This window comes from Ochotona curzoniae, unplaced genomic scaffold, assembly GCF_017591425.1.
Source record: "Ochotona curzoniae isolate NIBS_2020 unplaced genomic scaffold, NIBS_Ocur_1.0 scaffold_274, whole genome shotgun sequence".
NCBI classification, from domain to species: Eukaryota; Metazoa; Chordata; class Mammalia; order Lagomorpha; family Ochotonidae; genus Ochotona; species Ochotona curzoniae.
In genome coordinates, this window is record NW_024467101.1 from 4,308,219 (window position 1) to 4,324,780 (window position 16,562).

Below are 16,562 nucleotides of genomic sequence, written 5' to 3' on the forward strand. Positions count from 1 at the left end.
GGGGTGTCATGTGTGGTGTCTGTGTAAGGGGGTGTCATGTGTGTGCCTGTGTGTAAGGGGGTGTCATTGTGTGGTGTGTGTAAGGGGTGTCGTGTGTGTGTAAGGGGGTGTCATGTGTGTAAGGGGTGTCACGAGGGCCGTGTCTGTGTGCGTGTGTGTGTAAGGGGTGTTAGAGGGCCGTGTCTGTGTACGTGTGTGTAAGGAGGTGTCGTGTGTGTGCGTGTGTAAATGTGTGTGTGTAAGGGGTGTCATGTGTGGTGTCTGTGTGTGTGTAAGGGGTGTCATGTGTGGTGTGTAAGGGGTGTCAAGTGTGTGGTGTCTCTGTGTGTAAGGGGGTGTCATGTGTGTGGTGTCTGTGTGTAAGGGGGTGTCGTGTGTGTGTATGTGTGTGTAAGGGGTGTCATGTGTGGTGTGTGTGTGTAAGGGGGTGTCAAGTGTGTGGTGTGTGTGTGTAAGGGGTGTCATGTGTGGTGTGGTGTGTAAGGGGGTGTCAAGTGTGTGGTGTCTGTGTGTGTGTAAGGGGTGTCATGTGTGGTGTGTGTGTGTAAGGGGGTGTCGTGTGTGTGTATGTGTGTGTAAGGGGTGTCGTGTGTGTATGTGTGTGTAAGGGGGTGTCTGTGTGTAAGGGGTGTCGTGTGTGTGTGTAAGGGGGTGTCGTGTGTGTATATGTGTGTCTGTGTGTGTGTGTAAGGGGTGTCATGAGGTGCCAGACGCCCGCGCAGTCCCCAATCTTGGCGCAGCCCTGGGGGCGGGGCGTCGGGAGGGCTGCAGACTCCCCCTCCCCCTGTCTTGGAGCGACAGCGCTTGCAGCGAACCGGGGTCCGAGTCGCTGCGTGCCGCCCCGCCCCTTGCCGCGCGGCCCAATGGCGAGCGCGCCGCCGGCGGGCGGGGCGGGGCTTGGGCTGGCGGCGGTGGCGCGCGGGCGCGGCACCCGGAAGTCGGCGGCGGCGGAGGCGGTGAGTGCGCGGCTGGCTGCCGGGGCTGGCGGACTCGATTCTCGCAGGGGCCAGCCGGGGTTCTGGGGAGCGGGACGCCCCAAAGGCTGAGGGAGCCCGGGTGAACCTAGGCTTGCTGAAGGGCGTAGCGAGCCCGTACTGCCTCGCCCTGCCTCAGTTTCCCCCTGCCGAGGCGGAGAATGGCAGGGCCTGCAACTCTGACGATTCCAGTGGACACGGAGTCGCTGCGTGGGTGGTGGAGGCCGAGACCCCCGGGATGGGGGCACCCTGAGCTGCGTGGTCACTGCGGGGTTGAGTGGGCTGCGGCGAGGCCAGCGGCAGGGACAGCTCTGCAAGCCCAGTCATGCTCGCCCCCTCCCTCCCTGCGGCCTGCGGCGGGCAGCGGCGATGACAGCTGGCGGCTGTCTGCGTGGACAGTGGATGCTGGGTCATCCCTGTGCCCTGATGCGGCCTTCCTGGGGTGGCTTGGGGAACTGGGGGAGGGGACGCTGTTGGGGCAGGACTGCACCGTGGCCAGCCTGGGCTTTTGTTTTCCTCCTGGTGTCATGAGTCCCCCATGCCTCCTGGTGTTCCATGCCCTTGGGTAAGGCCCCGAGCCACAGGTTCCCCCTTCTCTATGGAACTGTCACATGCTGGGCACCTGCTGACCGCCCGTGTTTCCCAGGCGCCACTCTGCCTGGGCTCGGAGCCCTTGTTGGGGTGTGAGGTCTGTGGCCCAGGAGCAGGCTGGCTGAGTAGCCCTGGGCAAGGCTTTTCTTGTGTTGGCCTCCGGGCAGCGGCTTCATCTGGCAGATAGGATAGGACTTCTCCTATCGTGTTCACAGGCAAGAAGAAAACTCAGGGGCGGGGGAGGGGACAGCTGCTGTCCCCAAGGTCGTTCGGGGCCTGTTTGATCCCTGTGGCAGGAGAATGCAGTAGGGGGGCGGGCAGCAGGAGAGGGTGGCCATGTTGGAACGTGGGTGTGTGGGGCCACTGTCCTTCCTCGCCCGGGTTGCAGCCCTCTGCCCCGCACACCTCCTCCACCTGCTCTGCTTAGAGGATCACTGACCTGCAGCTGCCCAGCCCTGGGCTCTGTCTGGGTTGTGAACTGACCTCCCGTGGATCACTTGCAGAGTTGTAGGGGGGTTCTGTCTGGGGGCCCCCCGGTGCCTGCCCATGGCTGCTGCTTCCGGAAATGTCCCCAGAGAGACCTGCCCCAGAGAGAAATAGCACAGGACAGGGGCTAAGATGCACCTAGTTCTGGCTGCGTGTGTCACAGGGGTCACCCCAAGAGCAACCAAGCTGTCCTTCAGGGTTGTCGGTCAGTGCTCTCCCACCCCCTTTGCATTCTCCCCAACTCCCATATTCTCTAAATTGCATGTGTACCAGTGTGATAAAAAAAAAAAAAAGTATTGCTGGTGCACCTGCTGATACGAGGTGGGCAGGGCACAGCTGAAGTCTTCCTGGTGGCAGGCTAACTTCCTTGCTGCCTTTCCCCTCTTTGGCTGGGTTAGCCTGAATGCCCACCTCCCCTCCCCCACCAGCTCACAAGGCTGCAGGGGCACCCCAAGGATGTGAGAAGCCCGTATTGTTAGGAAGGGGCTGAACGCCACCCGCCACCCCCAACAGCCCTGTGTCCAGAGCTTGCCAGTCATGGTCACGTCCCAGGTGTGCTGAGGAGGCAGTGTCACTGTTAGGATTGATTCACAGTAGTGAAAAAAAAAAAAAAGCACCCGGTGGGGAGGGCGTGGCCGGACAGGGCAGAGCCCGCCCTGTTGACCGCTGGCAAAATCTCCTTGCATCTGAGTGAGCTCTCAGCCAAGGCTCCGGGAACAGCGACACCGTGTTCCGTGTGTGTTTGCCTCCTCTGCCGACAGCCAGCCGCTGGGAACCCACGTCCTGCGTCCGTCTGTGTCCCTCCTGCCCTTCAAAAGGCAGCTCCGCCCCTTCCCTCCCCCTCTCCCTTTCCCCACCTCACCAGGGGTTGCCACCACCAGCAGCCAAGGAACCAGTGTGGCTGCTCAGGCGCACTGCCCCAGTTCACCCAGGAGGACCCCTGCTCCCCTCTGTTGGCATGGCCTCATTCAGTGGGCTAGCCGACCGAAGGCCTTAGCGAGCCGCTGGCACCTGTCCCTGGCAGGATCCAGGAGCCTCACCAACCCAGGTGTCTGATGAAAACACCTCCCTGTCTGCTTGTGTGTGTGTGTGTGTGTGTGTGTGTGTGTGTGTGTGAGTGTGTGTGCGTGCACCTGCCCTCGCTGCCTCACAAGGCCTTTTGGCAGAAGCAGTGTGTCCCTCTGAGAGCCTGTCTGCCTCCCCCAACCCCCTGTGTCCCCCAGGGTCACCAGGTGTGATGTTGCTCGCTGTGCAGGGGGACATCCACCTGCCAGGGTTCTGGTTCTTCCTGAACCATGTCCATATGGGACCCCGGCTCTTTGAGATGGAGGATTAGCCACCCCCCACCCTCTGACTGCTTTCCCAGGCCACAAGCAGAGAGCTGGATGGGAAGTAGAGCAGCCGGGACACAAACTGGCATCCATATGGGATCCTGGCACATGCAAGGCAAGAATTTAGCCATTAGGCTACTGCGTTGGGCCCAATAAATAAATCTTACAAAAAAATAAACAAAGATAGAGCCATGTGTCCATCTCCTGCTGAGGCATGGATAGACAGGTTGGCTTCCATTGCCTGCCATGTCACCTCAGGAACCTGCCAGCAGTGCCTGGCATCACCAGCAGGGGGCGGGGAGCAGTGTGTGATACGGGTAGTCCAAGGGACGACAGAACATGGGCTGGAGTCTGCGCTTCTGAGGCCCAGTGACAGGTGCAGGGCCCTGTGGGGCCCACTGCTGGGCTGTGGCTGAGATGGGGCAACCTGAGTGGCAACCTGCACCCCGTGGGTGAGCACATGCGGGCCTGAGACCAGGCCTCAAAGACAGCCAGGAGAAAGGGCTCTTACTGGGGGGGTGGTGGTGGTATTGTTTTTAAAGATGTATGTATTTTTATTTGAAAAGCAAAGTTAGTGAGAGACAGATCTGTCCACTGGTTCACTCCCCAAGTGGCTGCAAAAGCTGGAGCTGAACAGATCCAAAGCTAGGAGCTTCTTCCGGGCTTCCCACATGGTTTCAGTATCCCAAGCACTCAGGCCGTCCCCAGGCACATTAGCAGGAGGTTCAAGTAGAACAGTCTGGACTCAAACTGGTGCCCATATGGCATACTGTTGCCACAGGCAGAGGCTTAACCTTGATATACCACTGGGCTGTGAGATAAGGAGAGGTTTTTCAGCAAGATGGAAGCACAGGTGCCATGCAGTAATGGCGTGGAAATTGCTCCAAGAACGGGCAACCCACTTGGCAGCTCCACAGGCAGAGCTGAGAGACGTGAGGCAAACAGAAGCCTCAGTGGCAGGTCCTGAGGTAGGTGTGGGGATGACCACACCTGGCCAGCTGTGTCACTGCCCAGGGAGACAGGCATAGGAGTTGATAAACATTGGGCAGGGCAGATGGGTGGCCTGCAAGGGGCATAGCTGTTCAGCCACCGGGTGGTGTCAGAGAAGTGCTGTCCCCACATGCCAGCCCCGAGCTGGGGGCAGTGCTGTCAGCTTCCCCTGCTGGATAGTTGTCATCTATTACAGAGCCGAGTACCTCCTGGACCTGGCCAAGGAAGGCCCTCTTCGGCCTGTTGGCAGAGCATGTGCCGGGCCAGACGCTAGCCAAGCAGGGCAGCAAGGTGGCAGGGACACAGCACAGCCAGTCGGGGAACTCAGGACGTTGGAGTCATGTGGCCTGTGCACACTGGCGTGTAAGTATGTGCACACCAGTTTGCCAAACAAGCTCCCACAGCCCTCCGGATGGACATCGGCAGAGATGTTTGCGTGATCGTGATAGCAGGAGACGCCTGGGGTGGAGCTGGGAGCCTGGGCTGCGACATTAAATGGGAGAGGACCACTGGGGAGAGGACATAGTCAGGGCCGGAGGGCACAGGTGGGGACAGGCTCCTGGTGGATGTGGTCATCAGTGCCTGGTGCCAGTGAGCTCCCACCCGACAGGGCAGAGTTGGCAAGGGGTGGGGTCTACAATGGGCAGGAGGTGGCCGGGAGAAAAAGGCTGGCGATGTGAGCTCCACCGGCAGCTAGGTTTGTCTAGGTTAGCTGGAACAGTGAGCCCGTTGGCTTGGGCTTCTGTGAGGTCACTGGCCCAACCTCCATTTCACCCACTTGTCCTTATGACAGGTGCTGATGCCTAGTGAGGCAGTTGCTTGTCGCTGGTCAGAGTGTGCCAAGCCTTGTGCAAGCCTCGTCCTCACACAGCCCTCATTGGAGTCATTGCCGTGATTACCATGTGGCCTTGGCCTGTGGCTCTGGACTGTCTTTGGCCAAGCCAGACTATATCTTTCTATGTCATTTTTTTTTTTTGGTCCTTTTTTTTTTTTGTCCCCAAGATTTAATTGTTTGTTTGAAAAACAGAATTGCAAAGAGAGAGAGAGAAATTCTATCCATTGACTAACTTCCCAGATGGCCCTGACGGCCAGGGCTGGGCCATGTCAACACAAGGAACCATTATCTTCTGGGTCTCCAATGTGGGTACAGGGACCCAAACACTTGTGCCAACCTCGGCTGCTTTTCCAGGCCATTAGCAGGGAGCTAAATTGAAAGTGGAGCAGCAGACTGGCTCCTGTGTGGGATGCTGGCACCACAGGTGGAGTCTTAGCCTCATGTTCTTAATGAAAGGGGCTGCTGGCTCTTTGGGGAAATCAGGAGAGGAATGGGGAGCCCAGGCTGGAGAGGGGCTGCCTGGAGGGGCAGGGGCTGGACATCACAGGCAAAAAAGCGGGCAGAGAAGCCAACGCATGCTGAGAGAGAGTTCTCGAAAGCATTATCAGCAGATGGGCTGGGAGTACCTAGAAAGCTTCTGCGCTTCCCAGCCAGCGCCCAGGCTAAGAATAACTGAGCCAAATCCAGGGCGCTTTCTTCCTGTTTTGTAGAATTCCCAGGGTTGTGAGGCGGGGTGGGAGGAGCGGGAGCCATGAACCTTGAGCAGTCCCTGGTGGCCGAGTGAAAGCTCTCTCTTTGTTTCTAGCTTGACCGGGGGTCCAGGTGTGCCACGGGCCAGCAGGTGCGTGCAGAAAGCACTAGGGGCCATCCTGTGGGGGAGCAGCCTGCGCCGTGTCCCCGGGGGGAGCTGGGTGTGTCCTTGGTCTGCTGCAGAGAGCTTTCTGATGGCAGGGTAGGCATAGGCAGCACATGTGCCCCCTGGGCATTCACTCCAGCCATGGCTGCGGGGCACCGGAAGGCAGAATGCCCAGCCGAGCTTCCACTTGCCAGAGCCAAGTGGAACCCGGTCAGTGGTGAGGCTGGTGGAAATAGGGTGAACACTGCCTGTCACAGGGCCCTGAGGTCCACTTTTCCTCAGATGCAGACACAGTTGACCTGTGTGTGTGTGTGTGTGTGTGTGTGTGTCCTTTGCACACTTTGCAGGGTCCCGGATCTGGCGTGTAGCAGGTAGCTATGCATGACGGGCACAGGGGTCCTGCATCTCTTCTACAGGACACACCTGGGCTCTTGAGAAGGCAGAGCAGGTAATGCCAAAAGGCTTCCCCCACATCCCCACGTGCCTGGAGGGGGTTCCTGGGGCGGCCCCCGCCCCCTCCCAGAGCCACAACCAAGTGGTGCCTGCCAGGCACTTTGGCAGGATGATGGCACAAAGCAGTTGTGGCTTCACTTGGGCCTGGCTCATTCTGCCAGCCCAGGGTTAAAAGCAAGTCCCAGGGCCTGGTGGTGTGGTGGGTTAAGCTACCACCTGCGATACTTACAACGCATATCAGAGTGCTGGTTTCACTTCAGATCCAGCTCCCTGTTTCTGCACCCAGGAAACCAGCAGATGTTTGCCCAAAGACTTGGATCCCTAACACCCCATGAGTAGACTCAGGCACTCCTGGCTCCTGGCTCCAGCCTGGCCCAGACTGTTGTTGGCCATTTGGTAAGCTAGCAAGCATCTGCACTGATGCTCTGCCTTTCAAATAAATAAATACATCTTTTTTTAAAGATCTTTTTAAAAAGATGTATTTATTTATTTATTTTTAAAGATTTATTTATTTTTATTACAAAGTCAGATATACAGAGAGGAAGAGAGACAGAGAGGAAGAACTTCCAACCGATGATTTATTTCCCAAGTGACCGCAATGGCCAGTGCTGGACCAATCTGAAGCCGGGAGCCTGGAGCCTCCTGGAGCCTGGAGCTTTGGGCCATCCTTGACCGCTTTCCCAGGCCACAAGCAGGGAGCTGGATGGGAAGCAGGGCTGCCGGGATTAGAACCGGTGCCCATATGGGATCCCAGCACATTCAAGGCGAGGACTTTAGCCACTAGGCCACCGCGCCGGGCCCTCAAATAAATAAATACATCCTTTAGGGCCCGGCGCGGTGGCGCAGTGGTTAAGGTCCTCGCCTTGCACGCCCCGGGATCCCATATGGGCACCGGTTCTAATCCCAGCAGCCCCGCTTCCCTTCCAGCTCCCTGCTTGTGGCCCGGGAAAGCAGTCGAGGACGGCCCAAAGCTTTGGGACCCTGCACCCGCGTGGGAGACCCGGAAGAGGCTCCTGGCTTTGGATCGGCATAGCATCAGCCGTTGCGCTCACTTGGGGAGTGAGTCATCGGACGGAAGATCTTCCTCTCTGTCTCTCCTCTCTGTATATCTGGCCTTTCCAATAAAAATTAAAAAAATACATCTTTAAAAAAAAATAAATACACCTTTTAAAAAATAATAATAGAATGAATAAGGGGAGTTCAGCCACAGAGCATGTCTCACATGTCTGAGGCTCTGTGAGGGCCTTGAGGGTGCTGATTTCTGCAGCAGACGTGCAGGTGTGAGGGGTCCAGTGGGCTGTTCCTGGGGAGTGACCCCTGCTCCGTGGAGCCCCATAGCCCACAGGGACCGTGGTGAAGCCAGCGGCGCCAGAGGCGGACAGTGACCACAGCCAAAATGGCTGGTTTGTTTTTTTTTTTTTTCCTCTCCATGGAAGCCTCCTGGCACAGAATTGGTTTGTGGCAGTAGACTCGCTAGGGTTGCCTAGATGAGCATGGAGCTCCCCAGCTCCCTGGGCTCAGGGCCCTTGGCACAGGTTTTTTTTCTTATTGATTTATTTATTTATTTTTGGCACAGTCGTCATGCTTTCTGGGGCTTACATCCTTAACAGTGGTCAGCTTTGCGACGTATCGTCTAGGGTCGTGGTAGAGATTGTGTAGTTGTTGTCGCGTGCGGCAGAGCCGAGGTGGGGACCCGGCATCACAAGGAATGAGGCTGCTCGGCAGGGAGCCTGCGTGACCTCTGCGGCTGACCACCGGCCAGCCGAGCACCCTGACTTTCCATGCAGAGCTGTGTGGGCTGTGGTAAGAGGTGATGTGTTCCTATGTGGCCGTTCTCTTCCCTGTCATGACTCACGCCACGCCACGCTACCATGGGGTCTCGGGCACACGGCGGATGCTGAAACCCTACCCCTCACAGAATCTTGAGTTGAACCTGTGTGTGTGTGTGTGACTATGCCCACGGCCTCTCCTCCTTAACCTGGGGCCCCATTTCTGTACCTCTGGGCCTGCCGAAGACGTGGCTGTCCCATGTTGTGTGGCAGTCACCTTCAACGCATGCTGTCCGTGGGACCACATGAGAGCACAGTGACCAAGACAGCTTGGGAGGATGCCGGCTGGCTCCTCAGCCCTGGGGAGGGCCAGCAGGGGACATGGCAACTTCTGGATGTTTCCGTGGGCAGGGGTGGAGAGGGCCCCTCACCTGTGAAGCTCTGAGTGTGGGGAATGGAGCCCTTCGGGTGTCCACGCACCTGCCCTGAGTCCCAGCACTCTCCAGGTCTGGACCCAACTCTCCTGGGCACCTGCCCCCGTTGGGGTTGGTTAGGACATCCTGCCTATCATCCAGTGACCTGACTTGACCAGGTGAGGGGATGAAAAGGAGAGTGGTCGCTTGACACCTGGAGAGAAAGGCGTGGGACAATCTGATCATGCACACCCATGGGCAAACCTGGCTGTGCGTGCACATGGCTGTCATGGCCTCCTCGGCCTCTCCTGGGGCAGGCAGCACCTGGCAAAGGACATAGGCAGAGACCCATCGTCAAGACTTCCACGTCATCTCTGGTTTGCTGTGGCCACAGCCACTTGGGCCTCAGGGCCCCTCTGTGACCCTGGGCACTCCAGTCATCTTAGGTCAAGTTGGACATATGCAGCTGCTGCCAGGACAGTGTGGAGTGGGCAGGGCGGACGTGTTGGAACACCACCCTCTCCTACACAGCCCTGCCTTACCTGCTGCTATGGAACCTGTTGAAATCCCTGGAGGCCAGAGAAGCCACAGGAGACAGCTCTAAGGGACTGGGTGCGCAGGCACACAGCAGCATGAGGAGGACCCAGGGCCTGTCCATGGCCTGATTCCAGCCACCTGCGAGCCACTTGCTCATCGGCACAGGTCACAGTGCTGTGCCAGGCTGCATCCAGGGCTGGCTTTCAGAGTCCAGCAGAAGCGAGAGAGTGGCCCAGTGGACAAGGGGGTCAGAGAAGGCCTCACCAAGCACCAAAGGGGGCAGTAGGAGGCCCAAGTGTGGGCTAGGCTGGGCTCAGGGCGACTCTTGCGCCAGTAGTTCGCTTAGGGGTTGCATGGGCTCTTAGAAGGAAGGGGCTGTGGTGGAGGGAAGTGACGCAGGATGGAGAGGGGCTGGCCAGAGCTGGCAGTGGGCAGTGGGCCTGACTCGACTGGGGGGCGAGGGATTGGAGAGAAAGGCAGTTCCTGATGGTGCCTTCCCCAGGGGCTGGCTTTCCTCTGGTTCTTCCCTCCCAATGACTGCGTCTGTCTTCGTTGAGGCTGCAGCCCCAGGCGTCCACATCCACGTCCAGAGCCTTCAGCACCAGGCTGCCCGGAAATCCAGCGGGGTGGCCTTTCCAGGACCACACAGCCCTCCTTGCCGCTGCTGTCCTAGCTGGGGGGAGCAGGTCCCACAGCTGAATCTGGGTGGTCGAGGGAGGGAGGACTTTGTATGCGACCTGTGTACATCCGTGTCCAGCCAGGCCCACAGCCGAGGGACCACTGAGGCTGATGCAACAGCTGCTCGGATCCCAGTGTTGCTGAGGACAGCCATCAGAAGAGTTCTGGGGCTCCCGGCTATTGGAACTCCTGCAGGGACTCGGACCAGCGTGTGGGAGGAACCCCGGGGCAGGGGACACACCGCAGGTGCTGGGATGCCCCCCAGCCACAACACCTGGATGTGTTACTCCCATCCCAGGCTCTGCATGCTTCCTGTGGCTCCACACTATTGTGTCTAACCTGCTTCTAATTCCAGGCTTGAGGTTCCTCCCATAAACTGGTTTCCGAAAGGACCTTTTAGAAACTTTGACTTTGGTGCTCTGGGACCCTGCTGCATCTCTCTCTCTCTCTCTCTCTCTCTCTCTCTCTCTCTCTCTCTCTCTCTCTCTCTCTCGTACACACACACACACACACACACACACAACACGCACACACAGCATCCTGAAGACAGTGTTCGCAACTTGTGCCTTCCTCCAGGGTTGGGTCAACCTGCTTCTCGTCCATAGAAGTGACTTTGATGAGTGATTCTTCCTGCCACAGCTGCTCCCTCCCGCCCCCCCACATCTTTGAACTTATGAGACCTCTCTCAGATCCAGGGTCCAGTCACCAGGGGTACCTGTCTATCACTTCTCTACTCCCCTCACCCCATGGGCTTTTTGATTTCCTCTTAGAGCTTTCCTGCAGAGAACATTCTGGCTCACTACTGCTGTAGGTCCTAGAACCTTCCTACTACCACCCAGACACAGGAGCCTTCAAAGGCATCCCTGGATGCCCCAGTGTGGACACAGCTGCTCTGGGACCATCCCCCCCCCCATTTCTGTGCAATGCTGTCATTGTCCCCAGGGTTGGCTTGTGGCTATGGGCTCATCCTGCTGGTATTTTGGGGTTTCAGCTGAATGGGGGAGTCACTCTTGCTAGAGTCCCCATCTCAGTGAGGGGTTCTTGTTGCTGCTACCACTTGAGCTCCTCATGGGCTGAGCTCATTTTAGCAAGCAGCCTTTCCACCACAGTACCAGGGCTAGGAGCCACTCCTGGAGTGAAGACCTGCCTGGGTATTGGCAGGGTGACCTCTGGGCCCAGGGTGGGGACCGTGTCCACTCCTGAGCTCTGGGTGCCTTGATTGCACTGTTCCTTTAAGACAAAAAGAAGGGAGGGAGGAAGGGAGGGAGGGAAGGAAAGAAGGGAGATAGAAAACATAGGGGCCTGCATGGAGGTATAGCCGCTAATTTCCACCGGCAGCACTGACATCCCATAATGGCACTGCTTCATGTCCCAGTTGCTTTACTTCCAAACCATTTCCCTGCTTATGGCCTAGGAAAACAATGGAGTCCTTGAACTCCTGCATCCTGAGACCCTGAAGAAGCTCCTGGCTTCTGATCCACTCAGCTCCAGCCATTGCAGCTGTTTTGGAAATGATCCAGCAGGTGGAAGATCTCTGTCTCTCCCTTTCTCTGTCAATCTGCCTTTCAAATAAAAATAAAAATATGTTTTTTAAAGATAATCATTTGCAGGCCCAGTGCAGTAGCCTAATAGCTTAAGTCCTCACCTTGAACATGCCAGGATCCCATATGGGTGCCTATTCTGATCCTGGTGGCCCCGTTTCCCATCCAGCTCCCTGCTTGTGGCCTGGAAAGGCAGTCAAGGATGGCCCAAGGCCTTGGAACCCTGCACCTGTGTGAGAGACCTGGAAGAGCTCCTGGCTCCTGGCTTTGGATCCGCTCAGCTCCAGGCCATTTTAGTCACTTGGGGAGTGAATCATTGGATGGAAGATCTTCCTCTCCCACTCTCCTCCTCTCTGTGTATCTGACTCTCCAATAAAACTAAATAAACCTTTTTCAAAAAAAAAGATAATCAGGCCTGGCGCGGTGGCGCAGTGGTTAAGGTCCTCGCCTTGCATGCCCCGGGATCCCACATGGGCACCGATTCTAATCCCGGCAGCCCCGCTTCCATCCAGCTCCCCGCCTGTGGCCCAGGAAAGCAGTCGAGGACAGCCCAAAGCTTTGGGACCCTGCACCCGCGTGGGAGACCCGGAAGAGGCTCCTGGCTTCGGATCGGCATAGCATTAGCCGTTGGCGCTCACTTGGGGAGTGAATCATCAGACGGAAGATCTTCCTCTCTGTCTCTCCTCCTCTCTGTATATCCGCCTTTCCAATAAAAATAAAATAAATCTTTAAAAAGAAAAAAAGATAATCATTTGCAAGTCAGAGTTACAAAGAGACTGGGAGAGAGAGATTTTATCTGCTGGGTTTACTCCCCAGATGGCTGCAACAGCCAAGGTTGGGCAGACTGAAGCTGGGAAACAGAAACTACAGGGGTCCAAGCACTTGGGCCATCCTTGACTGCTTTCCCAGGCCACTAGAAGGGAGCTGGATTGAAAGTGAAGCAGCTGGGACCTGAACTTGCACCCATATGGGATGCCAGGATTGTAAATAGCACCTTGAGTCACTAAGCCAGTGGCTCCCCAACCCTGCAGGGTCAGGGCCAGAGGCCCATCTCCAATGGCTGTATCCCTCCCCTACTGAGCTCCTTGTGCCATGGCAGTGCCTCACCCACTCTGCCACTGGCTCCTTCCTCAGATGAAAGGTGGGTCCCTGCCAAGCTGATTCCTGAGGGAGTCCCTCCAAGGGCACGTGGGCCTGACCTCAGGGTGGTGCCAGGGTGCGGCCTGAGCTCAGGAATGGGCTTTAAAACATCTCTGGATCAGGCCACCGCACAGACCCCTTACCAAGCGTGACCCTCAGTTACCTTCTGCTAGTACGTGTAGCACTTAGAGTCCCTTGCTAGACACATGTGTCCCAGGGACACACACATGATTTTTACACACTTGGCAGCCTCATATGGCCACATACACACTGCACACACCTGTCACTCATGCACATGCCGGCTCATTGGACTCAAAACTTCCTCTTCTGCTCCTGTCAGTATTTGAACTGCTTCAGGGACCCTCTCCCTCTCCCCCCACCTCCTCCTAACTCCCCACTTCCCCGCTGCTAGCTGCCAGCACTGGTTCTGCCCTGGAGCAATGTCCCAAATGCTGTCACAGGGGCACCTTCTGGGGACTTTCCAGTCACCTTGTCCAGGACTGGTGGCCTCGGGAGCTATCTCATTTCTCAGCTCCCTCCTGGAGAGACACCAGCTGTCTCCCCCAACCCCATAGACTCCCAGCCCAGGGTTGGAGGTGTGGGGACCAGGTGGCATATGGGTCTGCACTCAACTTGGCACCTAGGCATGTGTGCCTGGGCCGGGGATGGGAGGCTCAAGGGAGACGGCACACGCACACCTGGGGAAGCACGCGCGGCTCCTGTTTTTGTGGCTGCTGCGTGCACACATATGCACACAGCACAAGGATCACGGGACAGGTGGTTCTGCCCCAGGCCGCCTCCTGTTCAGAGAGGCAGCCATGTGGCCTGCCACTTCACTGAAGTGTTATTTTCCTTTTCCTGCAGACTTGGTGAGCCACACGTGTGAGCAAAAACCACCTCTTGGGCCAGCCATGTGTATCATCTTCTTTAAGTTTGATCCGCGCCCTGTGTCCAAAAACGCGTACAGGTAACAACCCCCCTGGGCTCTGCACCTGCGCCCTGGCTCTGCCCGGCTTGCTCCACAGGGTGTCAGTTGCGGCCGGGGTGGGACCCATGATGGCGCTGGGCTGGCGGTGTCCTGGCTGCACACTCCTGATTATAGAAGGCAGATCACAGCCGAGTTTCACTCCCTGCAGACCAGGGAGTGGAGGAAATAAAGAGAGTGTGGCATTTTCTCTCCCTTGAAGAAGTAAGCAACATCAGGGCTAGGCTAGGGTCCCAGGGCTGACCCTGTACAGCCCTAGGACCATGAGCCCGCCGGTGAGTCAGGATCTGCCCTGCACCCCAAGTCTTGAGTGGAAGGTATAGCATAAAGAGCTCAATCTTAGCAGGGAATAGAGCTTGGACCTCAGCCAGGGACTGGCTGGTAAGATGCCAACAGGATACTAAAAAAATAATAATAATAAAATATAGGAATCAGTTGGGTGTTGTGACCCAGTCACTGCTTGCCACACCCATACCACACAGTCAGAGTGGCTGGTTCAAGTCCTGTCTGCTCCGCTCCTGACCCAGCTTCTTGCCAGGGCGCATCCTGGGAGGCAGTAGGTGATGGCTGGAGGACTTGAGTCCCTGCCACCTGCCCGGGGGGCATGAGCAGAGTTCTGGGCTCTTGACTTAGGTCTGGCTCAGCCCTGGCTATCGTGAGCTTTTGGGAATTGGGCTAGTGAATAGAGATCTCCTTCTCCCTGCCTCTATGGCCCTCTAGTTTTCCAATACAAATAATAATAATAGAAGTATCAGGGCCGGCAGACCTGAGTTGCAGATAGTCCCCCCTGGCTGAGATGGAGTACCCAGGTAAGAAGCCCTCTGCCCAACTCCCTAGGCCAAGATCCAACCCAGACCTCTGGAAGAGGCTGGACAGGGCACAGCCGTGGCTCACGGGATGGGCTGAGAAGTGCCCTGGGGTTTTACTCTTAGAACCTGCTGGACCTGGGAAGGGGCTGAACTGTGGTAGGTACCATACGCTGATTGGTGGGGTGGAAGCTTCTGTGATGAGCCTCAGCTGAAACCCAGTTACAGCAGCTTCAAGATACCCTGCTCAGAAGGCACCCTTCCCCCCCCCCCCATAGCTGGGCCTGGACTCCTGTCCCACAGTGTATGGTGCTGAAAGCCACCACATTTATGCTGGTGGCATTCCCCGGAGAAAATCAAGGCACCTCAGCAGGATGCCACTGTCACATTACCTCTACTTTCTTGCCAACTCAAAACTGAGGCCTCCTGTAGGTTCCGGCCTGCACAGGCTGCCAGGCAGGGCAGGGCACTCCCGTGGCGGCTTCGTGGGGTCATCATTGAGCATCTCTGATGGCTGGGTCATGACGCAGAGCACCTGCCGCTAAACCCACTAGGTGGGTACACATGCTAATCACCCCCCAGAGAGAATGCATACTCCCATAGTGCAAATACTTGTGCTTGGCTTGCACACTCAACTTAGAGTTCCAGCTCACCCTTAGATTGCCCACCCACCTTTAGAGTGCACACTCACCCTTATAATACACACTCACCCTTAGAGTGTACACTCACCCTTAGAGTGCACACTGACCCTTAGACTGCATACTCACCCTTAGACTGCACACTCACCCTTATAATACACACTCACACTTTTATGCATTCCACAGGGGGAACACAATCACCCTAGAACAGTTCACTCCTCCACGGTGTATGCCCTCCCTCAGCAGGGTGGGTCTTACTGGTGACAGATGATTGATGGCCCCAGTAACAGATCAGGATGAAGTGTGATGAGGGTGTCACCTGCCATCCTCAGGGCGCCTGCCCTGGCACCGCCTCCCAGGGCTCCAGGCAGTGCAGGTCCTCATCCTGCCTGCGCACGCCTGAATCAGGCGTTTTATGAAATCCCTGGCAATCCTCATTGCCTTGCAGCCGAGCCGAAGCCACTGCAGCATCAGACTCCCGTGACAAAAATAACCCACCAATTAACGTGGCTGAGGGACGAGACGAGCACATTCCTTGTTTAAAAATAGGCAGTTGGGCACCTTGGGGGGGTGGCTGTGCTAACTCAGCTTTCCTCCTGGCTTTCCCCTTCCCTCCTCCTCCTTGATTTTCTCTGTACTGGAAGCTTCCCCAGGAGTTGGAGGGACCCATCCCCCACTCACACTGTGGCTCTGAGCAGAAGAGGAATGTTTGGTATTTAAGGGAGGAGGCTGGGGCTTGGCCCTTGAGCCCTGCCTGCTAGCTCTCCGGACCCCTGCCTCCCAGGGCCTCCCTGTAACAGCTCCTTGGACCCGCTCCATCTTCCTGACCCCTGTCTACTATCCAGGTCACAGGACAACAGGCACTGTGTTACCTTTTTTTTTCTTTCTTTCTTTTTATGATTTGTTTCTATTAGAAAGTCTGAGTTACACACAGAGAGAAAGAGAGACAGAAAGCAAGAGATATCTGAGTTACACAGAGAGAGAAAGAGAGACAGAAAGCAAGAGAGATCATCCATCCACTGATTCACTTCCCGAATGGCCGCAATAGCCAAAGCTGGCCCAGGAACCAGGAGTTTCTTCTAGAATTCCCACACGGGTAGCAGGGGACCACACACCTGGATCATCTTCTGTTGTTTTTCCAGGGATATTAGCAGGTAGGGAAGTGGGGCAGCCGGGACTCAAACCTGTATTTGTATGGGATGCTGGCACTGCAGGCAGAAGCTTAAGCTACTATTCCACAGTGCAGGCCCAGAGTAGGTACCCGGTACCCAGCATGGTCTTTGTGGCCCTAGGGGAAGCTGTGGGCTGCTGGTTGGAACAGTGCCAGTCAGGGAGGCATCAATGCCATCTGCAGGTGGCACAGACAGGGCACTTCCACACATACTGGACAGAGCAGCTGTAGCGGGAGACTCTCGGCACTGAGGTGCACATGGGATCCGAGCAATGGATTGTGTCTGGGAACTTCCTGAGGAGGTACTGGCAGCCCATGGGTACTGTCACGGGTTTCACTTTGGAGTTCTTTTTTGTTTTCCTTTTAAG

The 16,562-nt window shown here is 56.7% G+C and overlaps 1 protein-coding gene across 3 annotated transcripts in view; it reads left to right on the forward strand.

Moving 5' to 3' along the window:
• Positions 1-938: 938 nt before the first annotated feature.
• The window catches only part of TANGO2 (transport and golgi organization 2 homolog), a 31,791-nt gene continuing 16,167 nt past the window's right edge, over positions 939-16,562 (forward strand). The window contains exons 1-2 of one of the 3 annotated variants that reach the window (XM_041003616.1): positions 939-956; positions 13,459-13,561. In XM_041003616.1, the coding sequence (XP_040859550.1) occupies positions 13,506-13,561 (56 nt within the window). In that variant the 5' untranslated portion in view covers positions 939-956; positions 13,459-13,505. Of the gene's footprint in view, positions 957-1,455; positions 1,540-13,458; positions 13,562-16,562 lie in introns of those variants that run through there. The other 2 variants (XM_041003617.1, XM_041003615.1) reach the window with 2 other exon arrangements.